General features: G+C 40.6%; 1 protein-coding gene across 15 annotated transcripts in view; it reads left to right on the forward strand.

Annotated features, from left to right (window-relative positions):
* Nucleotides 1-24893, forward strand: part of tenm4 (teneurin transmembrane protein 4) — a 155652-nt gene that overhangs the window by 69171 nt on the left and 61588 nt on the right. For 6 of the 15 annotated variants that reach the window (XM_055012080.1, XM_023262741.3, XM_055012081.1 and 3 more), the window contains 10 exons: nucleotides 2278-2527; nucleotides 5023-5097; nucleotides 5323-5421; nucleotides 6351-6586; nucleotides 14190-14354; nucleotides 16400-16614; nucleotides 17716-17926; nucleotides 22123-22224; nucleotides 22912-23106; nucleotides 24670-24870. In XM_055012080.1, the coding sequence (XP_054868055.1) occupies nucleotides 2278-2527; nucleotides 5023-5097; nucleotides 5323-5421; nucleotides 6351-6586; nucleotides 14190-14354; nucleotides 16400-16614; nucleotides 17716-17926; nucleotides 22123-22224; nucleotides 22912-23106; nucleotides 24670-24870 (1749 nt within the window). The remainder of the gene's footprint in view (nucleotides 1-2277; nucleotides 2528-5022; nucleotides 5098-5322; nucleotides 5422-6350; nucleotides 6587-14189; nucleotides 14355-16399; nucleotides 16615-17715; nucleotides 17927-22122; nucleotides 22225-22911; nucleotides 23107-24669; nucleotides 24871-24893) is intronic. The other 9 variants (XM_035944706.2, XM_035944708.2, XM_035944707.2 and 6 more) reach the window with 3 other exon arrangements.

Raw genomic sequence — 24893 nt, forward strand, 5'->3', positions numbered from 1 at the left:
ATCTCAATATTCAAGTAGTCTAAGTCTTGGCTACATATTAAAATTTTAATGTGCATTTTCCAAGTACATAGTGTGTATTCATTTGCAACAGTTGTTTTATGATATTTCAATAACTAGTGCCACATATTTCCATGCAGGGGACAAACAAAAACACAGAAACAGTATATGCAAGCTCATACTGTGGAGTTCCGGTAAATTATTCTTTTGCGTTAAGTTTATTCATGTGTGTCGATTTATTTTTGTGGTGATACTTGATGTTATCGAATGGTTCTTTAAAACAGTGTTTGTAAATTAATTACTTGTGACCCCAGATTTGCTTGATCGCCAGGCTACAGGAAGTAAAGTATTTGTTTACTGAGCGGTGAATGCCTTCCAGTGCAGCGATGCATTTCTCCTTGTGATATATTTCCCTGCGCATCTTTGCTGTCCCTGTATTGAATTAGCATAACCTTATTAATGGTTTTGGGGATCAGGTACATTACTGAGCAGGAGGGAGGCCATCAGCAGCTGTGTGGTTTTTGCTTCACACCGGTCTGCTGTTGATCAGGACCGTAGTGCACCTCGCTCTCAGTGTGTCTGCTAATTACGAGGCCGGCATTGTTCAAAAGTATGGAACTTAGTGCTGAACCATCTGTCAGTGCAACTAATGCATGATATTGCTCTCTCTCTCTCTCTCTCCCACTGGAAAAATAAATGAAATAATTTCTTTCAGCAGTTCCTCCTATAAAATATGCCGATTATGTGGCAGTGAGCCAGATTCAAAAAATGAGTCTGAAGGTGAAAATTAAAGCCCTTTCGTTTTTTGGCGATGGTTACTAGATAGTGCAGAATCTGAATAGAAACTCTAAAAACTAGGTACGTGTTAACTTGCCGACCAACAAGAAGAGACATGCTTAAGGATTTAATGCAGCGAGCTACTCTATTCTCTTGATTTTCATTGCCAACTCATTCATTAACACACTACCTGTGAACACAAAGGGGCTCCCTTCCCCCTTCATGCAATAGCAATAGGCAGCTTAATGCTTGAAGCTTAATGCAACCAGAGCTGCACCTGAAAAGCTGATCAATCTGCCTTGACTGACACGTGTTGATATGAGAGCCTCGTATTTCTGACCCCTAAAAAATCTCAAATGGCTCTAAGCCTCTTGACTGGCATGAGTAAGTATCGAGCTAATGAAGGAGCTGATTATACAAAATAAACCTTGCATGTGTCTGTATTCGGCTCCCTCTGCTGTAAATTGGCAATTTAGTGTTGTGGATATCTGTGAAATAAAGGAGGCTTACTGCTATAAAGGAAAGCCACTCTGTGGAAAGCCAGGAGTTCATTGATTGATGAATGGCTTAGAAGATGTGGAAATAAATGGATACAGAGTGCACAAAGACGTCGGCCCTCTATCTTTTGGGGGTACAGCGAGTATCAAATCGTGAATATAGGACCACAAAGTACAATCTCTTCTTCTAGACTTTATATGTATTGGCTTAAAATCCCCTGATTTATAAGAAATAGCCATTCCAAATCTGATCATGGCAGATGGTTAGTGATTTTGTTTCAAATCTTACATTTGCTTCTACTGAGCTGTTAGAGACAGTTATAGAAGAGAAGTTGAGAGTGAAACAAGCTGTGGTTTGTAACTATAAAAAGACTACAAGATGGTGAAGCTTCCTTCTCTGGCTAAATGGATATCTAGAAAAGGCCCAAAGAGTTGGCCAGTTTCAGGAAGAGGCCAGCTCATCTGTTTACACAGAAGCCAATGTCTAATGTGAGTAAACTGTCACAGGTCTCTTCGGGAGGCAGAGAACACACTCTGATAGAGATCAGTTAGGAGAAGTAATGAGCTGAAGAGGCCCTTTTGCTAAAGAGAGTTTCATGTAAGGGCTTTGTAGCTTGTCAGTGAAAAGAGTCGTTAGCTTAGGTGTTAATTTATTTGTTGCTGGTGAAACTATGGCTAATCATCTTTGAGAATGTTGGGGTTCACTGGATTGAAATAGCACCATAAGGCGCTAAATAAGCAGTTCATTTGTCTTCACCAGCTAGCGAGCACATGCGAACACTCTTGTGCACACTTTCACAAACCTTTTGCAACGTGCATCCTCATTGGATCTGTGGTAGTTCAGCTGTGCTGGCGAACTGGCTGTGAGTCTGTGTGCCTTTGATGGCTCCTTCAAACGTAACCAAGACTCCAAAAGGGCCTCAAAGCAAACAGTAAATGAATAGAATGGTTCTTCTTTCCAAAATATCTGTAACGTGTTTTATTTCTTTCCCTTCTCTGCTTTCAGACGGAGCCTTTCAGAATCACTCTCGGCTGCGGACGCCTCCTCTACCGCTCTCCCACTCTCACTCGCCCAATCATCAGCACCATGCAGCCTCCATTAACTCGTTGAACAGGGGCAACTACACGCCGCGGAGCAACCCGAGTCCTGCGCCCACAGACAGCTCTGCTCCACCGGAGGGTCCTGCCAGCGGCCAAGACTCTGGCAGCGCACATGACAACTGGCTACTCAACAGCAACATCCCCCTGGAAACAAGGTACTGTGTTCCTTGTCTCCCTGACAATGTATAGAGATGTTGGCATCTGTAAGATTGAGCTTGAGCTGGTGCCATTGAACTCAGCTTTTCATGCTGTCTGCTCCATATTAAGCTACCACAGTGCTAGAAAGGAGCAATAAAATGGAAAATATCCTGCTGGGGGCAAAGGCCTACGTTTGTGATGAACACGATTCTGTGGCAAACAAGAGAAAAGCTATTTGGGGTCTAATATTAGCAGTCCTAACAGTGGAAGCTATTGAGTTTAAACAGTGGAGTAATTACAATCACGTTGGATAATGCAAAATTGCATTCAGGCTCCCGTGAGCAGGCTTCATAGTTCCGCCACTTCAGCCAGGAGTTTTATTTATTTCATATTAATCAGCATTCAGTTCACCAGCTCATTTCTCAATAGGAGGCCCTTGTGTGAAGTAGCTCTGTCAAGTGTTATTGTAACAAAGGGAATAACTGTTGGTATTTCTTTGGTAGTGTTATTGCAAGGTAGTATATTATCACGAATACCAAGGCAGAATTATCTCAACTTTCCTAATGATCGCATTATTCTGCTTGTGATGAAAACATTCTGTAAACAAAACCTCACTTCTCACTGTCACCAGGTGAACAGATTTTTAGAAAATAAGCCCTTCCTGAACCTTGATTTTGAAGGGCGCTATTATGGATGAAATACTCTTCATTTAGCTGATTTAATTGTTAGGATCTATTCAAAGCCATTCAATGAAACAAATGAGATCACACTATTATCTATAGCAGTGGTCCTCTGTTTTTAAAGGAGATTGTCTGTCATGGGCTCTTTGCCAATCAACAACCCAATATAATGTATTACACTGAATTAATATTGACCCAGTGTCAGTTGTTCAGAATAGACGTTTTGCAGATTTAACTTAAAAAAACAACGAATGCAAGTAATGTAATGTGTTATTTTCATTTAAAAAATGTAAATTAGCTTACATTTAAGATGTAAAAGGACAAACCAAAGATGAAAAGATATACTAATGGGACATGCAGACCTTCTGTTGCTTCACACAGACAGCACAGCTCACTGTTCTGATCACTGACAGGTGGTTTCTCCTCGTGTACGATGTTGAGAGCACAGTACAGCAGTGACAATGATCGATTTTTACCTTGTTTTTTAGCTGTTCTGGGGTATTTTACTGCTTTTGCTCTGCTCAGATTCAGTCACCTTAAATTGACCTTCATTCACCATCTCTTTCTATCACAGAAAGTGTGCTGTGTTACTAACGGCAACCATGAATTATCTTGCAGTTACTTCCAACAAAACCGTATGTTTAACAGTTTTTTTAAAAAGTCATTTTAATATATGTACAGATATAATGTTGTTTGTGTATATGTCAACAATATATTTTCTTGAACAATGAACAATAGATTTTCCTGAACAACGATTTGATAAATCTTGCATCTGTCTCCCACTTTGGAGAACCACTGGTCTATAGTATTAAATACTTTGCCATAAATGAAACTGTTGTTGACAGGAGAATGGCTAATAGCTAATTTGGCATGGCTTTAACAACCAGTCATGAACAGACTTATTGTCTCTTCCTTCAGTTTTTGTGAGACGGTTCAGTCAACAGGAAAATGAGAATCAATTTCAGCTGGTAGAAGGACAGTTAGTTGTATAATGAATGATTACACATCATCCAGCTCCAGTTAATCCTGCACAGGTATTCCCTGTGCAGCGCAAAACAGATGGCGAGGAGAGGCAACCGTGCAGATGAAGCCATGTATGTAGTCTTTATAACCTATTATCATGGAAAAAAGATCAACTACCAAATTTTCAATAATGAAACTGAAACCATTAGTGGTGTCCACATGGACCCGTAATATTAAATGTCACTTTCACTTAGGTAACAGTATCACGGTGCCTCTTTTATTCCTCGTTTTTGTGAAGTTTAATGGCCCTGATAAATTCTGCATTGGTAGATCTTATCCTGCCTTGCCACTGGAGAGATGCCAGTGGTTGGTTGGCCCTATCCAGCTTCACCAGTTTCTTTAGAGTTTCTGCCAACCATCGCTCTCTCTCTTCATTAAAAGTTGCATTCTTTCCTAGAACACAAGCTTGAGAGACTATGAACAGACTTCACTGCTGGCCTCGAAGGGCCAGGGATCAAAAACAAGCCTTTTCTCTTGTACCACTGAACGTGTTCAGCCTGCCCATTGCATGTGGACAGTTCATTTCTCCATTGCATCGCTGCAGTATCTCCTTATGGAACAGAGCTCTCATAGGGGGGGGACCATTACGGGAGAAATGAGACATGAGCCTCTAGAAACTGAAGAATGAACTCAAAATGTGTTTTTTGGAGTGTTGCAACCATTAAATGACAAACTGTTGTATGCAAGAGTACTATCCAGTGTAAACACTTCAGTTCATTTGTGTTTAAAAATGAAAATAAGTCTGAAATTAACTTTAAGGTCCTTATTTCTAAGTGATGCATTGTTTTCTTCCAATCACAACCTTAAAGGAGCCAGAATACTCTAATGTTTATCAGAGAAGAGCAGGACGCTTGCAGAGAAGGGCAGGGCTCGTACTCAACAAGGTATGGCAGGGGAACAAGAGAGATAGATGTTATTTGTCTCGCACCTTCGTAGAAATAGTTCCATAAGGGCCTTGGTTTCTTTGTCCCATGCTGTCCACCTTGATCCCCATTTGTCAGTTGTTGTTGATGTTGCCTGGTGATCACAAACTGTTTTTTGGCATTTCTGTGTTTCTTGCACGCACATCTCATACTAGCTTCATATCCATCTTTCCACCTGTTGTGTAGAAACATAGCAAAGCAGACATTCCTAGAGACTTTACAGGACAACCTCATTGAGATGGACATTCTGGCATCAGCACGCCATGATGCCTCGTACAACGACGGGTATGTTGCATGTTTGCTATCTGGCTCAGACTAGTGTCAGAATCTGCTTTGCCATGAAAACAATTGATGCCTGTGCTGTTTTTCCATCAAACATCCTCTGTTTTGAAACACTGTCAATCATCAGTGTATGTCTCCTGCAATGCTAGCATCCTCGCTGTATTCGTCCCTTCCCTGTTTAATACAACTAACAATTTGCATTAAGTCGCATTGTTGGGTTGTATTGCTTTCGATTAATGTTAAACATGACCGCTTTATGAAACACAGCTGCCCATGTTATATCCTATTGCTCGAATAGGATGTCAGAGATTTGTATTGGTATTTATAAGTAAAATATCGTCTCGGTGACTTTCCACATAATACATTGTAATATGACATTCAATCACGTTCACGTCACTGTCGCTCGGGAGGTTCTTATGCACTTGTCACTTAAATGGCCTTGACAACAGTGCTGCTGCCACTGACTCTCTGATGGGCTGATGCTACGGCACTTGGACATGTAGCTCTACACATGTTTTCTGAGATAACCGGCCATGCTCTTCAAGGGCGAATAAATCTGCTCAGCGCCATGCTGCAACCTTATATACTATATCTCGCCTCTGGATAGCTTTGAAACATTGTTACAGGGAATTACTCTTCTCACACTGGCATGAATACGTAAACAAGAGCCAGCTGCGGTCACTAGTTCCGTAAATTAGATTTAATATTGATTCATAGCTTCAACTGTTTCAACCCAGTATGCTTTAGTCTCTTCACTAATCTAGCAGAAGCATGACTGTGGTAACAGTACTGAATGTGCTTGGAAACAGAATCACTTACCAGCGGAAGGGACTGCACTTGGATAGATAGTAACCCACACTATAATGATGATGGACAATCCCTGAGAAAACTGTGTTTCTGTTAAATCTAACGTCGAAATGTGTTTTTCCCAGGCACTTCCTGTTCAAACCAGGTGGAACGTCGCCAATGTATTGCACAACTTCCCCAGGATACCCTTTGACCTCCAGCACGGTGTACTCGCCTCCCCCACGCCCTTTGCCTCGAAACACCTTCTCTCGACCTGCCTTCAGCCTGAAGAAGCCCTACAAGCACTGCAACTGGAAATGTGCTGCTCTCAGTGCCATCCTCATCTCAGTAACACTGCTGCTCCTGTTAGCCTATTTCATTGGTGAGTCACCTCTGATGCTCCGGCACTCCAGGATGGGTAGCTCTGCCGGTCCGCCCCCTGCCCACCCCTCACCTAAACCTGAGTCCATGCTCTATTGTGTTCCCTCTATCATCCATTTTAATAGTGTTGAAACTGTCCTCTGCGTCTTATATGAGCCTGGTTATATAGGGATTCGTAGATTGACTCTTCGCCCACGCAACTCGTCCGAAGAAACATTATCATTCATAGATTGGGTTGACTGAATCTGCAGATGGGCAGCCCAGTGCTTTGCTCTTGTGAATAGGCTGGATAGGAAATAAATTAAAAAGACATCAGCCATCACACAGGAGAGGGCTGCAAATTTAGAATATTCATATTATTTGATTTAAGATTCCCTGACCAGCGTTCCCAGGTCCCAGCTGGGTAGGGACTATCAGCTAAGTTATGCTATTAAATCAGTTCTGCTCATTTTGACTGCTGTCATCCCCTGAGGGATTGATATTTATATCAGATCATACAGTCTCCTATTTGTCTGTGTGATCTACATGCAAACGTGTTTACACAGTGCTGCACTTGCAAATGGTCAAAGGAACATTTGATAAAGTGAAAAACTAAAAAGGGAAGTTGAAAATAAGAATGTCGGTGGATGTTGCAAGTAATTTCTGTGATATCACCATATTTCTTAGAGACATATTAAAGTGTGGTCCCGGCTCTGTGTTATTACTTTGATTTTATGAAGATTCTTCTGGTCTGGCTATCACTGCTCATGTTAGATATTTATTTTAGGGATCGACCAATATTGGGTTTTTCAGGCCAGATACTGATGCCAATTATTGGTAATCAAGAAAGACAGATAACCATTATTTGGAATTGATATACGTTAAATGTAATGTTTTTACAGCTTTTGATTGCAGAGAACCTGTCATTCATAACTAGGCTTCTTCATTAATAAGGCTCTTAATCTTTTACTGTTCTGTCACTCTTATTGCTAACTAAGGTCCAGATCTTAAAGCGTTATTAATTATTGTTTTCCAGACTTTGTTTCAGGGTAATCTGTGGTTGCCTTCTAACTTAGCTTCTAGCCCTTAGCACAACCTTTGCCACTTTGAGAGAAGCTAATTTCCTGGTTTATGGCAACAGCGTGTGTTTCTTCAGTTTTACAGTCTGAGAAACATTTCTGAGACCACAGAGTGACACATGTAATTTATCAATAATGGATCAATAAAACTAATGATAGTGATAATTGGAAAAATGCCAAACATTGGCCTCAATAATCAGCCAGGCCGATAATCAGTCTATACCTAATTTATTTCTTCTAGATATTCCAGCCAACCCGTTGCTCTGCCAATAATTTAAATAATTAACTTCATTCATTGCAGAGAATTTGAGATTTTGTTACTTCTGTCCAAGTTCTTCCCAAAACAACCTTTCTCAACATTTTAACAAGGCAGAAGTGGACTCACTATTGCTAAATCAATCAATGATAGCAGAGCAGAAAAGGCTACCTGGGAGTTTAGAGGCTCACAGCAACCAGCAATACCAGCAGCATCCGCAGTAACAGTGTGATCTGGGTAAGAGAAGGATTGCAGATAGCTGTGTGAAGTTAGTTTCTTCCAGAGGTTTGAAACATTTAAAGTAACATAGCAACAGGTTCTTGTTAAGCTAAAAAAAAACAAAAAAAAAAACATGATAGCTGAAGTAGTGCTATGGATTTGGCTAAGTTTGGGACTGAGGATATGATTAAGAAAACCAGAGGTTTGAAAAGGTAAAACACATTTTAAAGGAGTAACAGGACTGGGATAATAAGGTTTCTGTACTGCAGTGAGGTAAAAGAAGACAGGTAAAATGATGTGGTGATCGACATGAGAAAGCTAACAGTACTTTTTTGTAGTAGGTAATGAAAGTTCGTTGTTCAAAAAAAAAGAGTTCTGTTCTTTTTAATATATTTCTCACTATAATATACATCTGATTGACTGTGAATACCTGCTTAACATATAAATGGTTACTGTTCAATTCAATCTCATACAGAAAAAGAAATAATTCAAATAGAGGGATGGTGAGAACATTGTAGTTCATTTGCATGAAGTCAATGAAAGAAAAGCCTTCTGTGTGGCTTTCATCACAGAGATAAATTAATTCTTCATTGAGGACATTTGTTAAAGATATGCATTAGGCTATAACAATCACAAAAGCTATCATTTCTGCTTCTCCTTGAGGCCAAACGAACTAAAATCTGATTATTCATTTTTTTGTCACCGGAGCCATTTAAATAGTTTCATTCGAAATTCAGAACAATGCTGATTTTAGAAATGAATTGGCTGGTCGCTGCTCTGTAAAAGGTCCAGCAATTTTAAATCACTGACCATATTCTGGTCTGACTTACTTTTGGCCGTAGGAGTGTGGTTTGGCTGAAGAAGTAGAGATACAGTATGTGTTTTCTGCTTGTGACCTGGCCAAAAGCCAAAGAGCCCCATCAGCCCGATGGTGCTTAATCAGACTATATAATTATACCCTGCAAAACTCTGACCATCTTCTGATGCACCACAAGTAAACATGCTGGAGACCAAACCTCACCCTAAGATAGGAATTTCCAATCAAGAATGAGGGCCATATTTAATTAAAGGCTGATGAGAAAATACATTTAATTTCAAGTGCAATTAGTTATTGAGGCCTGTAATTGGGAACTCTGGGTGAGATGCCTAATGAACCCAATTATGCCTCATGACAGATGTTTTGACTTGCAGCACAGTTTTATTTTTACACAGCTGTGTAAAACGGCACATTTTGAAGTGGTAAAAGGTTGGGAGTTTAAGATGGCGCTATTTTCTCAGTGGTTGGTTGCTCATTAGCACATTTGTTATATGTTTCCCATTTTAAGGTCATCAGTATCCTCCTGCGTTCACTTCCATTCACCCTGGGTATCTAGCCAAGGACAATGATGTTGGGCCCCAGAAAATGTTTCACTCCATGATCATCCAACCCAGAAAAGGCTTCTTTGCAGCACAGATGTTAGGTTTTTGTACATCTTTCAGTACTTCAGAATGATGCTGCCTTGTCTGACTTGGCTTTCCATTATCCCACTAGGATATTGCCAGTGTTGCTGTTACTTTAAAATGTGTCTGTAATCACAAGGAACTTTTTTCACTCCCCTTAATGTGAATGTATATATCTTACATATTGGCTGTATCTATAGATCAAAAAACACTTAAGTTCAACAACTTCTGTTCTATAAATTAATTGCTTCAATGTCCAAGGCTTTACTCTAAAGCCAAAAAACTCCTTTCCTGCTTTCAGTCAAACTCCTGTTCTTTTAATTAAATCTTACAATACCCAATATTCTTTTCAGATCCTGTACTTACGCACCATGAGGCTTACTCAGGTTAGGCCTGCTAGGCAACAGTATTATTTCAGTGTCAAGCTGCTTTTTGTCTACAAATGTGCCAACATATTGTTGCATGTACTGCATTAATGCAAAACAAGCCAGCAATATCTGCTTTTCTGTTACTGGCAAGCGTCAGTTCAAGCAAATGAAAATCCTTGTATCATTACTGGTGTTTAGTGAAAGTTAGCAAGTGCGATTTCCACACATGGCATGCAACATTGCACTGCTGGCTGTATATTGTAACAGTGCATTAGAGTGACACTTTTCCATTTTATGCTTGCATATATTTATTAACATCCAGTTGGCAGCTGTTCATCAGGAAGTAATGCACATGTTAACAAGCGAGCTTCATTCATAAATGACAAACCCAGGTCTGACTTTGAGCTGATGTGGGTGAGAAGGGAATTGCTGCAGTTTATGTATGTTGAGTGAAAATGTGGATAGATTTGTTGCATATTGAACTACATATTGATCATTTCTATAATTATTAAAGACATGATGAGAATATCCATGTAAGATACAAGTCAAGTTATATTAACATCCACTTCAGCTTGTTTCTTTTTCAATTTCACTCTTTAAAATCAGCCAGTTTTTACCACAGGGATACAAGAGAAAACACTCTTTAACAGTTAGTATGGAAATTTGGATAAACTGAAATTAACAGAATGAGATGAAGCAGAAAATATACAACCTCATGAACACATGAACAAAGTATGAACACAAGTCAGTTGTACATGATGTTTCATTATTGTTTTAGTGCTTGCAGCATGAGAGTAATGATGTCTCAGAAAAGGCTGAATTTCCATTTCATTTACACCCTACTTCTAACATACACTTTAACTGTGAAGGAAGGAAATAGAATAGCCAAGATATAACCTGTTGGTAAAAAACACGGTGATACACTGACAAGAGTGTGTTGCTGATTTTTGACATTTACACATATTCTGTAGTGCTATTATTAGTATTTTTTTTTTTACAATGCTTTGCTTTAAAGACATAAAGCAGGTGCTAGAAAAAAATTGATCATGACAGTTACAGTAAATTAGAAATTTTGTCTGATTAAAATGATCATTTTGAGATTTAAAAAAAAATACAAAGGTGTAAATGCAGTTTAGCATAACATACGACATTAATGGCTGCCATATTTAACAGCACTTTAGAGGTTTTTAGAAAGATGTTACCTAACCATATGGTTCAAACATTTTTCAGTCCAAGGAATATGTTAAACTGTCTTCCATGTTGACTGTTTTGAAAAGCTTCAGGATGGTTTTCCTGTTGTAGATGCTCACAGTATTTCATGATTTTGACCAGTAAGTTGAGAAAAAGTGTTCTTCTCATCATAGCTTCCCTTGAACTGTGCAATAGTTGGAAAGCACTATGATCTGAGGACAGAAGCGCTTATTGCTGTGGCAGATGACCCACAGCAATAAGCTCCGACTTCCTCAGATTGGCTGAGAAGTCTTTTACTACAGTACCTCTGTTTCCTAATTGGCACATGGCGTGACCCAACTTCCTGCCAAGAGATAAGTGAAAGGAGGGCACAACATGTGCTCGGGACAAAATGGGCAATGCTATAAAGTGCACTACTCTTTGACAGGTCAGTGGCATCACTGGAACACAGACAAAGCTTGTCACTGCCAGTGGCCATCTCATTAGAAGTACCTTGTTATTCCTACAACCTGTCTTCATTTCGCAGCCAATTGCAGCAGCCGGCTGAGTGTCATTGCACAGTGTTTGCAAAGTTTGAAAAGCAAGCAAAACAAAATTAGGAGGCTCTTCTCTGGCTCATGTCCAATACTCTGCATATCATAGATGCCACGAAGGCGCTGAAGTAAATCTTTAAGGATGGGAGGGGGAGCCTCTTCAACCATTTTCCATTAGAGGCCTCAGGGACGGATGGGATAAAGAACGGGGCTCACAAAGACATGATTACTAGGACACTTGGAACAACACCCTGCCTGGTGACTTTGCGATCGTTCAGCAACACGCACTGACTCTCTTTCCATTTTGCCAGTCAATGTAGTGCTACAAATCAAAAGGAATGTCTTTCTGGAGCTTACAAAATGACAAACAAAGCCATCTGTCTCGTCTCTGGTTGCATTCCACTGACACAGTCACTTCCACAAGCACTGGACAGGCACAAAACAGATGCTGGTATTGCAGTTGAACTTCCATCGTATTAGGGAATGTTAGTGTTGTGTTTGCCTTGATAACCACACAGTCGCTACCTATCTATTTTCACAAACCCATATTTACATTTCAGTAAACATTTGGTTCTGTTTATGTAGTGTGCATTATGAAAATATTCAATACTTTAAATGTGTCATGCATATGCAGTTATTTATATATTTTTATATATATATATATATATATATATATATATATATATATATATATATATATATATATATATATATATATATATATATATATATATATATAAATACAAATAAATATCTCTTGGGCCAACTACTGCAAGATAGCGTTCTCCAAGTTTCCTATGGGAACGAATTAATGTATTCATCCAACACTATAGCTTGGTTTGATCTCTCACTGCCATATTCATGATGGGTTCACAGCCAATTTAAAGTGAATAGCTGATCCTGGACTAGTTAACCTCCTGTTATTCTGTAGTTTTAATTTGATATCTTTGTGCTTAATGAGGCAAATCACTCTTTAGTTTGGTATTTGTCCGTTAATAAAGCACTTTTTTTATGCTGATGAAGACAAAGCCACATTGAAACTTTGCCCTGTTGCAACGTTAAAGGCTGCAAATCAATCAGTGAAGTTTGCTCACTCTCCTCGATCTGAGAAGCTGCTGCTTGAGCTGCACAGTTCTGGAAGATGCATGGGAAAACCCCTTTTTGCACACATCTTTTAAAATTTTTCTACGATGAAGTTGTTCTACAGTTGTAAGCAACATATTCCAGCAGTGCAAACAATAATAGTAGCCTCGTACACATCGGAATTATTTTTTTTATTAAATCTTTACCACAGAAATCTGTAGAGAATATCTGAATGTTGAATATTTCCTCATCTGCTTATACATTCCACATTATGTGGTATACAATGGTGCATTGCTTTTTAAGGATTCCAGTTATTGTCATTATATCCTTAGCTGCTTCTCTTTTCTTCTTTGATGACTGGTTAGCGAAATTCTGTCCATTGGGTCCATTTAATATTTGTTTTTTGTTCACATGTTAATTAGCAGTCTAAATGTTTAAATGGATGAAACCCAATTATGCGGCAACTATGCCTCTGAAGCAAAGGTAATAAACTCCAGGTGTGAAAAAAACTGTGATTATATGCAGAAAAGCTTTTTTATTAGAAGTTGTTGGATTGCAGTGGCAATGTAATAAGACTGCCATGTATTCAGTAATAATAGGAATTATCTACTTTATCAAAATTGCCAGTGAAATGTGTCTGGTTACATAACTAGTTTGTGCTCTCATAAAAGAGAAAGAACAAAACAGCTAAAGGAAACGACATGAGCCTGTAGAGGTTGTACTCCCAGCTTTGGTCTAAACCTATAAGATAATTTCACTCCTTCTAATTGAATTGCATCGTCATTTGCTTGAGGAGCTTAAGAGAACCAACAAAACAATAAAATAGCTATATTGAGTTTCTGGGCCTTTTCTGCTGACTGTTGACTTCCAAGTTGGCTTTTGCCTTGCTAAGCTTGTCTTGTCCATTCTCTTATTGGTGATCTGTCATGGTCAGCCCCTCCTCCTCTGTCCTGCACTCTGCTGCCATTGTTCCAAAGGACATTTCTTTTGTCGACCTTGTAAAATATCCCTGTGCTTCATCCACTATGGTCACATTGAAACACCCCTGGTGTCTCCCCTGCTGATGTGTTTTTTTCCTTTGTCCCCTAGTTTTGCAGGGGAATGTAAAGGTAATGGGGTTGGGAAAATGACAAGGCACTGAGGATGGTCCATGCCGGTGTTGGTTGGGAGACGTATGTCGTCCCATGGGGTCAGGAAAGCATTCATCTTGGGATCTTACTACTCAGCACTTTCGAGAAAATGCCATTAACCATTAAACCATGTATTGTCCCTTTTTCTCTTTACTTCCTGTTCCTCCATCTCATAGTTGCCACCTCTGAATTGAATTGAACTGCCCAAAAATGTCAGTCAGACTATTTGGACTTGCTTTATAATTAATATTCCGCTTAGCCTAAATGGATTTTAATTATTTTCTACATAAATTGGTTCTGAGATTGTCTTCTGTTTCATATTCCAGCCATGCACCTTTTTGGATTAAACTGGCACCTGCAGCCCATGCAGAGACAGATGTACCAGCTGTCAGAGGACAATACAAGTGGCCTACCCTTTCCTACAGACCTGAGCTTGCCACCACTAGGCAACACAGGCTTGGAATTACCTGACCGCAAGGGAAAAGATAACAGTAAGTGGCATTTTTATTGGAATAACCAAACATTAAATTCGTTAAATGCAAATTTGTTTTCCTGAATAATGCTTGCGGTAAGTATACCAACCTAAATGGAGCTGCTGTTTTTCTGCATGTTTTGCGAGACTCCCCTATTGCACCCACTTTACAAAAGAACAACTGAACAGGGAAAAATAAAAGTTTCTCAAATCTTAAAGTTTACTGATGACATTTCGGAGCTCATGCGAGTTTGTTATTATTTTGTCATCCGGTTTCACATTGTGTTCGCTTGTCTCCATGGTATGCGAAGAGATCTGCATTGTAATCCTATGAAAGTTGTTGTAAGTGGGAAAGTGTTATTTGTTCCTGGAGGGAGAAAATGGGACAGCTTAAGGGACTGAGTATCCAGGGGCTGCAGGGGGATTAGCCACTCTGTCCCCTTCAGAGCGGATGTGATCCTTTCATCTCCTAGCTTGGGCTGCCTTTCCTGGCAGCCAAAGAAAGCATGTGCTCGCCCCACGGTACCAACTGCTCAACTCAAGGAAAGTTTGCTCTGTTCCATTCTTGAGCAAATGGGCCCAGATTTAACCATGTGATTTGCCACTTGCAGACTACAATAGGTAGAAGATGGGGTTATTACCATATAGATGAATCCAGGAGTTGTCTTTTTCATTTACCAGACAGCGGCAAGTGTGTTTAGTTAACAACGAGCATGACTACAGCTGAGCTTAGACCCTGCATGGCAGCCGTTGCTGATAGGAAATCAATAGCCGTAGTTTTCTAAATAAGTTTCATTTTGCGGCGCTGTCACCACAAACAATGCCGGGCTACCTAATGGTTTATCAAGGTGATGCAAATGTGCATGGGGTTGAAATTCAGCGTGGTTCTCTCCCTCTGAGTCTTGTCTTTCCATCAGAGTCTTTCGTTGTCGCTCAGCTTGCAGAACAAAAACCATTTATTTAACTGTGAGGCCCATTATCACTGGTCTCGGCTTATGATTTATTTAAACAGCCTGATGAGTACACCATTAATGTGTTGCATAAATACACACACACACACACACACACACACACACCAACCTGTGGAAAATGAGCATCTGCATTGTGGCATTATGGAGAGCCCAGATCTGGGAGACAGGGAGTGTGTCCTGTCTACTCTGATAAAACCTATTGCCACTGATGGACTTTTGAGAAGACTTCCATCTGGTGTGCCACGTGTAACCTAAAGCCGTGTCTGCTACCAAATCCTAGGGGTAGTTTGTATGGATGTCTGCTTTAGTAAACATTGCTGCTGAAATTAGCTCATCTACATGTGCAAACAGATGTTGCCATTTCCACAGAGTCCAATATAAGTTGTATTATCGAGCATATGGACAGTTTTTTGGCGGTAGTTGTGCTAATACCTGAGCGGGTAGTAGTATTGGGCATCCCTTTTTACTATAATTACAAATTTCACTGTATCACTTTTAAGTCTTTCTATCACAGTATTGAACAGTTGTATTTTCTCAGGTATTTTCTGTGCCATGTCCACACCATATGTTCAATCTGGCAAATCGTATTTTTAGAACCTTTCATCACTATTTTTTTCATGAACAAGATTTTCAAAAATGAGATCAGATTCTTTGAGAAAGCCACTTCAACAAAATAAGTATGATCCCCAATTTAATGACAGGATGTCTGTGTTTTGAAGTTATCAGTGCTACATGTTATCAAGACACATTTTATCATTTATCATCATCTTTTCCTTTTAAACTAGATATTTCTATTTGCAATTTCAGAAGAAGAAGTACAGAACAGTTAAAGACATGACTAGAATTTTTTTGCAAGGACCAGACTGATGCTCAGACATTTATTAATTTTGTACTCTGGTGGAAGTAGGACTAGAATTGCTGGCATTGAACAGAGGGACCATTCATTATATTTTGTCTGTGACTGTCAGTTATGTGATTGAATATCTGTGATATGGTCAGACTATCATGCTTCAGCACACTGACTGCCTCTGCCCTCCACATGCTGGATTAATGGTGTGGTCTCTTTGACCGATTTGCTTTGTGTGCAATGCAGGCAAATTGGACAGCTTGTTCCCAGATGACAGCTATATAGATATGGGAGAGATTGACGTGGGGCGCAAGGTCGCGCAGCAGATTCCTCCTGGTATCTTCTGGAGATCCCAAGTCTTCATTGATCATCCCATGTACCTGAAGTTTAATGTGTCCCTCAGCAAAGATGCCTTAGTGGGAATCTATGGAAGGAGAGGCCTTCCTCCATCACACACGCAGGTGAGGAATATTTAAATGTTGTTGACACTTTTTGAACAGTAGATGTATTATGTGAAAAGACAGCTTAAAATCTGAACATTCTGGATGCTTGAATTGGTGTATTTCAGTGTTTTCTCTAATATCTTGTTACAGAATGTTGTGTTTTGTTTGCAAAAGACAATGGTGAATTTTAAATATGAATCTGCGTGAAACAATTTACAATCATGCATGCATAGTATAAGAACTCCTTTTCCATTCGTCCTCTGCCACAGAATATAAATAGCAATATTATCTAACCATGTAGGAGCGTGTCGTGAATACAAACCAATTCATACATTTCTCTGCTGTGTCATGAATCACTTCTTTTGTTCACCGAGACGATTTATGGTAAATTTCTTTAAGGTTCAATACTATTAATGAATCACACAAAGATATGTGGCTCAGGGGCCACGAAAGGAAGATTTTTCTTTACACTAATTTCCCATCTGTGTTGCACAGAATGAGATATGCCACATTATAAATCACACCTGACTTGCTTGCTTCGCAGACTTTAAGTTTCTGTCGTGAATGCAAGTGTAGTTTAACAAATTGTTCAAGGCGTGATTTTTATTTTCATGTCCAGTCATTCATTTTTCAGTCAAAAGATCAGCGCGATCTATTTCCGGTTTTGACTTCAAAGAAAATAATCTAGAGTGAGGCTTTCATGCTGTGTCTGATTACACATGGAGGTGAAGATGAGTCAAGATCCTCTTCCTTATGTAGATGGAAATGAAATCCCGTCTCATTGGTATTGACTCTCTGCTGATGTGAAGTAAATTGGTGCAGATGTTATTTGGCAAACACCAATTTACTTTACTCCCTTACCTTCTCCTTTTTCACTTTAATAGTTTTAAACAAGGCTTTTACAGTAAGACACGTGGACTATGAAATTATCACAAGCCTTCCAGCCGCGATGTGCCAAGACTTAACTCAAGCTCCTCTAGAATGATGAGTTATTCATGCAGACCAAATGATGCTCCGCTATAAAGAGGGCTGAAAGCACTCAAGTCTCATGTGTCACTCTAATGGCATGTCTGCGGTCCATCCATCAGTCTTTCTCACTTTCTGTGTATCTGTCTGCAGTTTGACTTTGTGGAGCTTTTGGATGGGCGGCGGCTCCTCGCCCAAGACATCCATGGTCTGGAGGGGCCTGTGGCTATGCAGCGAAGCCTCGTACCCATCACCACACATGACACAGGCTTTATCCAGTACATGGACTCAGGCATCTGGCACTTGGCCATCTACAACGATGGAAAAGAAACTGAAACTGTCTCCTTCCTTACCACTGCCATAGGTGAGTTCCCTGGGCATGACCTGCTGCTGAAACCTGTAATAGCAATCCATAATCCCCATAATACCAACCAGCAGCACTCCATAGCAAACAGTCCAGACTTGGGGCAGGAGTCAGAGACACTGGTAGATTTCACTAGTCAAGGAAAGTGCAGGTTAATCAAGGTGAAGCTGAATATTACAAAAATCAGGACATCAGTGCTATCCTGCCATGCCCCTGAGTAGGGCATTGAGAGATCATAATATCCTCATTAGCCTGAGTGTCTTCCAAGCGAATCAGGGGTCCAGCTTCTGGGAACAATTTGCATACAATTCAAAGTATGATTGTACCCTCCTGCTAGTGCCATTTTTGATCACGATTTGCTCCAATTTCCATCTACTTTCCATATATCAAAGTAGGAAAGATATTTCTCTCCTCTGACTCTAACTCTGCGTGGCACACGCCTGTGTTTCAGACGTACGTCCTTCTTTGTGGAGGTGACTTCATTTTGTGCACTGCTCTTTGTTCTCCCTAAAGCGCCTTTGATTAGCACTGCTGTATCAAGCAAGGTGTGAGAGGGCCCGAGGTGTCGACTTTCACAGGGATGGCAGCTGGGAGCTGTTCTCACATGCTCTTTAATTAAAAGCTCCTGGGCCAGAGTCCATCTGTGACAGGGGCTGTGCCAGGCAGCAGATCGATGGGAAGCTGTCCTCAACACCAAGCGGAGACAGGCAAGAGATGCACTATGCCCCCCCCCCGCTGTGCCAACAACAGCTGTAATTCAATACTTAATATATGATATGACACAAGAAGGCGGGGGTCAGCGCCTTGTGTTTACTTTAGCTTATTTCTTCTTGACTGGATGTGCATGAAGCCCTCCTGTGGTTTGCATCAGAGAAAACACAACTAGATAAGGCATTCTGTGCAACGGATGGGGTGGGGCAGCGTTAGTCAGAGCAAGAATCCTGCCTCTGTTCATTTGTATCGGAGCTGATCTGCTCACAGGAGCTCAGAGGGAGGCAGTGGGGCCCTTTCTAAAATGGGTCACCGGTTAAGTGCCCTTCAGCAGAAATTGAATCTCACCAACTGCCTGAATTGTATTGAGCCGTGGAGGGATGGAGTTGACCTTCAAATAGAGCAGCCCAGGTATAGAAATATATGTGAACAATATCAAGAACAGACATACTGCGGAACACTAGCAGCAATGTTTAAAAGACACTAACAGTAAAATTGTTTTAGTGGTTGTGACAGTGGTGGTAGGAAAAATGTCATATTTTCCCATCAGTGAGCTACCTGTGCCCTTTACATGTACTACATGTAAGGTTTTCTTGGTGCACATAGCCATGCCATAATATATCTGTGGGGATAGAGAGTCCCTGTCTTTAATCTGGCCTGCTCCTCATTACTTGGCTGTGGCTCCATGGCAATGTGAAATGTGTCCTACTGAATGTTTTGTATCACAACCCTCTGGAGCATGAAGCCATTTGTCCCTGCTGCCTAGTGCCAGATATTCAACCGAGACACGGCGTCCTATACGGGGGAGCAACGCAAAGACCTAGCACCAATGTCTCACTCTCCATCCTGTCTCACTCTAGAGCAGTGGATTCCTTCTGTACACAACGGCCCATCATTCAAAGGTGTTCAGCATCCTCTGAGAGCATGGCAAGTCGCTGATTAAACCTGCCTACTGCACGCTACTTTGTCCTCACCGACTGGAAAGACTCACACAATAGTTAGCTCCCCTGATATGAAGGGTAATGAATTTCAATGAAGCTCTGCTTGAATCCATGATTTATGTGTTGGCCTATGTCGAGTGTGTGGCTAAGAGATATTCATGGCCCCCCTTCCCGGCTCTCGGAGGAATCACAGGCGATAGACATGGGCAGTGTGTAGTCTACTAAACTGCGTCAGCATTCAGAATGGGAGCACTGCAGTTCATGATTACTCAATTAAACAGGTTTGATTGACAGTGTGTTGTTCGCCAAAGAAATATCCATGACAGATAAAGATACAATAATATTAATTAAGGGCACATTAATACCGAACTCCTGCCGGCTTAATATGTTGGTGGATTGCAGTTGGACCCTTCAGAGCCGATCTTGGTGAACAATAAATTAGAGCTCCTCTTAGGTTTTTCTGTCCCTGTATGAGCTGCAGGGTTCCCACCAGGAATCTCTCCTGCATAATTGCAGTGCTGGGTAGGAATTTCTTCTGGTGAGCATGCAGCCGCACCATATCTCATTTCCCTAACCATCACCCACTGCCCCACATGCACTGCTGGGCTCCCTAGCTTTGAGCGAAAAAAGCCCAAGCGTCTGTAGTGGGATCCATCCAAGCCAGATCCAAGTCATCAAAACCCCACCAAAGTGCTGATTGCCTCCACTACGCCAGAGGATAGTCTCCCCTGCATCCCTTTACTAACCCAACATGGCAAAGGAAAGCCTGCAGCACAGAAAACATAAACAGCATTACTCTGCTCTCTGCCCACCCCTCTCTCTCTCTCTCTCTCTCTCTCCACTGTATCTCTGGTCTGCCTATGCCTTGTTCTCCTTCTCTCTCTCTCTTTGTCTTTTTTCTCTTTCTTGCATTGCATCCTCAGTGATGATTGACTCTCCAGAGTAAAGGGAAGCTGAATCCATGGCTCACATTTCTAGCCCTTTGTAGAACACAAGAGATTCTTTGTTCAGTAAGTTTTGCCTCGGAGTTTCTGCTGCCTGAAGGCAACGGACAAGATTGAATATTTTTCAGCACCATTTCAGGCTTAATTCAGTGAGCATCACGCTTCAGAGTTCTGCTCAGAGATCAGTGGTCAGTCTTATTTCTAATAAAACCCAGTGTCAGAACATGGTGCTGGAGCAGAAATAATTATTTTGCTGATTTATTTGATTTAGTCGGAGGGATCAATAGAGGAAATGATGGCGCGTAATGTGCACGCTGTGCTGATTGCTAGCATCTCACGAAAATGAACTCCGTTTGTTAGAAAACAAAGAAATATAGAATAATAAAACCACATAATTAATTGAAGAGCCCTTGTAATCCAATCACATCTAATGCGGTTCATTGAATATATATACACACTGTATTGCTAAATAGAGTAATACTGGCTTATTTAGCATGAATTTCTATGTTAGGAGTCTTGGAAAAAAGGGACATTTGTTAAAAAAATTAAATAATCAAAAATCTGCCTATTAGGTAGTGAAGGGACTAAAGATCATTAAAAAAACATTTATTTTACAGGTACACAGCAGTAATCACAGCAAAACATTTGTCTATCTGGGCTATTTTTTGTTCAAATTTTTATTTAAATGTTCTACAGCTGAGAAAAGCATAAAGGTCTGCATTGTTGCGATCGTCTCACAAGCTGCCGATGTTTGGTGACATGCATAAAGACAATGCAGCATTGTGTTGTATGTGGTGAGAAATCTATTAACACCAAAGACTGTATAGTAAATGCTCTTTGGACCAGCATAAATTATTGTGGATCTACGTTAAATCACAGCCGGGTTGATTTGAACTCAACTAAATTTAGATAAAGTGTCAAGATGCTGTTTGTGTGTCCCGGTGATTTTTAAAAAAAAAAAAAAAAAAATTTCTTCATTTGGTTTATTTAATTTTTTCAACCAAACTGGTAAATAGGTTGTTTTCAAAGACCCGATTAATACTGTAATAGAAGAGGACATTTTAATAAATTAGAGGTAAGTCAGTTTAAAGCATTGTAGGGACCTATAATAGTTTCCCTGGCACTGTTTCACTGTTTCTGCAAATACATAAATCAGACTGAAAATCAGACCACAGAGGAAAAAGTGACGCAGAAGGTTGACCCATAGCTGTGGGGAAATTCAGGTTCCAGTGTTGTTGACACTTTGGCTGTTTACGCAGTGCCATAAAAGCATCAAATCAAGTTTATTAAATGATGCAAGCATGCCACTTTAACATCCAGTGCCTTCCGAATCCCTGAAAATTTAATTGCTTTGTAACTTTTGGTAGGAGCACAGATTATCAGAAGTCGTTTACTCTTTTAGTGAATTCTCATATTTGGGTGAAACATTAGTAACACTCAAAAATGCTTTTCAGTGAAATAGAAATGTTGACAGGATTGGAGCCTGTGCTTATCACTGTCATTAGCACAGGGATAATAATCAACCCAAAGAAAATGAGTGGGAGGAAAATTGTTTTTCGAACCGCATTACTCAGAAAATCTCCTGATTGCTCCCTTGCAGATTCTATTGATGACTGTCCCAGTAACTGCTTTGGGAACGGTGACTGTGTTGCTGGAACATGCCACTGCTTTTTAGGATTCAAGGGACCTGACTGTGGGCGAGGTGAGTCACGCTCCTTCATAATGCCTTTATTAATCTCCATCATTCATGTACATAAAATTTGAAAGTGCTGATCAAATTATAATCATGCATAGCCAGAAGAAAACAATTTTAATCTTACAATTCTTCTAATTGTACTGCAGATTTTTAAAAAATATGCACCATGACTCCTCGTGATTCATATATTACCTTTACCCATCCTAGTAGAGTATTGTGTTGCATATAAAACAACCCTATAACTATATAGAGAGCTTTGGATTATAGGAGTAATATTGAATAAACCTTTCAGTTATTAAAACCAAGACTGCACTGATATTTCACCACTTTAAAATCACATGAAAAACAAGTTCGGACAGAGTGCTAAAATGATAGTAGCTTGTTTTGGTTTTACACATACTGCACTGCCATCTGTTACCATGTGTTGATCGGCACCATATTTGACTCTTTTTTTCTTTTTCCAACTTCAACAGCCATTGTTTGGACATTTATGGTTGAGTTTTGTTCAAATTTAGGTCACATCGTCTGTGGATGCCAGTAATTTGTGCTAGATATTTCACACCGGAAAGAAAACCTCTTTTCACACGTTGCTCCTTGTCGAAATCGAGCCTTCTAGCTCATGCTCACTATTCTTCCAAGATGTGCTCGGAGGGGTCCATTCACATGGATGTATGCTGCATGCTCTTTTCCCAGCTGCCTGTCCAGTGCTATGCAGTGGGAACGGTCAATACCTGAAAGGTCGCTGCATGTGTCACAGCGGCTGGAAGGGCTCAGAGTGTGACGTCCCCACCAACCAGTGCATTGACATCACATGCAGCAGCCATGGGACCTGCATCGTGGGAACCTGTATCTGCAACCCCGGCTACAAAGGAGAAAACTGTGAAGAAGGTGATTGTTTTAATAAGTCATGTTAATGTATCCCTAAACTAATAAAATCCTGTATAATGTGGCTGCTATGACCACCATCTTGACTTGATAGTGCTTGACATTTTAAAAGTATACTCATAATGGGAGTGGCTATTAAGTTGGCATAGCTTACAGTCTGTCTAGTAGTAAAGACAGGACATCCTCTACGAAGAGCGTTATAGCTGTAACACTTCATAATATGCTTCGTAGGTGACTTTTCTGCTATAAATCATGGATATAAGGCATTACGTTAATCGAAACAGTCCATTTATTGTCTGAATTTCAGACACAAAGTCTGATCTTAATCTGTTAGGAACTCCGCATTCATTCGTTGCTGGATCAGGCTTGACCAGATAAGATTGAAGGAGCCATTGTGTTTGTCAGCTCTTGAAGGCTCTCATTTCAAGATGAAAAATGGACCCTGGGAGTTTGATAAATGGGGGTTTGTGACATCCATAGGCCCCCATTCTATTTTAGGTGGAGTGTTAGCCATAAGGAGTGGAGGGGAATGCGGACGAGGGCCCTTTAACATTTTTACCTTTCTTCCATGTGACCTTCAGCCACAATGATTAATTGCCAGGAGAGAGTTTCTTGTCAGTTAGCCTCTGATCTTTGTGCCTTGTGCCCAAACCATCTGCTAAGAGGCAAGAGATCCTGTTTGTCTTACTATAACAGCCTTTATACCCATTTATGTCATGGTAAAAGGGAGCTGCCATGGCGTGGCTTACTGCTCTCAGTGGCTAGACATTGCTCCTACATTGGCGCCCATTTGCCATCTGTGTATAGCATGCAGATATTGTCTGGTGGAGCGAATGGTAATATTCTAGTTGTTTGCTCTCACAACTCTTGTAGCTTACAAAGTGAGAACTGATTTAACAACATGTCAGAGGAAGAGATGCTAAAGAAACAGGTATTAATTTGATATTTGCATACTAATTGAAGGGATACAGTGTAGAAAAAAAGATGCAGCAGAGAGGATCCAGTGCAAGGCTTGCTTAGTCACAGCGATCCTCAAATTGTGTATAAACTGGGATTTGGCATGCTCGCTTACCTTGGAAGTCTAGCTGTTGCCGCCGGCTTTTCCTTACCGTTCCTTTACATTCTATTAAAGTAAGTTTAGCTTTTTCCAGCTTTGAACCTTGTAGCATTGTGGCTTTTATTTTAGAGAAACATGTTCCTATTAAGGGACCTTCCCTCTTTGGAAGGAATTCTCACTATGATATCATGGGTGAGCGCCAGCAGAAGCGTGGGCAGCACCTGTAGGTTTGTGCCATGAGACCCAGTGTGAAAACAGACATTTAATTTGCCTCTTTGTAAATCTTGTCTCCAGTTTTAGAAAAAGTGGGACTTCTTGCATCATTTTCTGTCTGTTTTCCCTCTACCTTCATTGTACATGTGCTAAGCTGGTTGCATCTGCAGCTGAGCTGCAGCCCACTGTAGTTGTCATTCTACTCAGGCTCAAATAGAGGGGCCAAGTTGCCTCTGAAAAAGGGGAAACAGCAGGTGACTGATGTGTCTAACACTCTCTCTTTGGAACCCTTTTAGTGGACTGCCTGGATCCAACATGCTCAGGCCGTGGGGTTTGTGTCCAGGGAGAGTGCCACTGCTTTGTGGGGTGGGGCGGGCCAGGATGTGAGAGCCCAAGGGCCTCCTGCATGGACCAGTGCTCTGGACACGGTGCTTTCCTGGCAGACACCGGAACCTGCAGCTGTGATCCCAACTGGACAGGCCATGACTGCTCTACAGGTCAGTACTTCCCTCAGATGAGA

Source organism: Amphiprion ocellaris, chromosome 7 (assembly GCF_022539595.1).
Source record: "Amphiprion ocellaris isolate individual 3 ecotype Okinawa chromosome 7, ASM2253959v1, whole genome shotgun sequence".
Classification (NCBI taxonomy): domain Eukaryota; kingdom Metazoa; phylum Chordata; class Actinopteri; family Pomacentridae; genus Amphiprion; species Amphiprion ocellaris.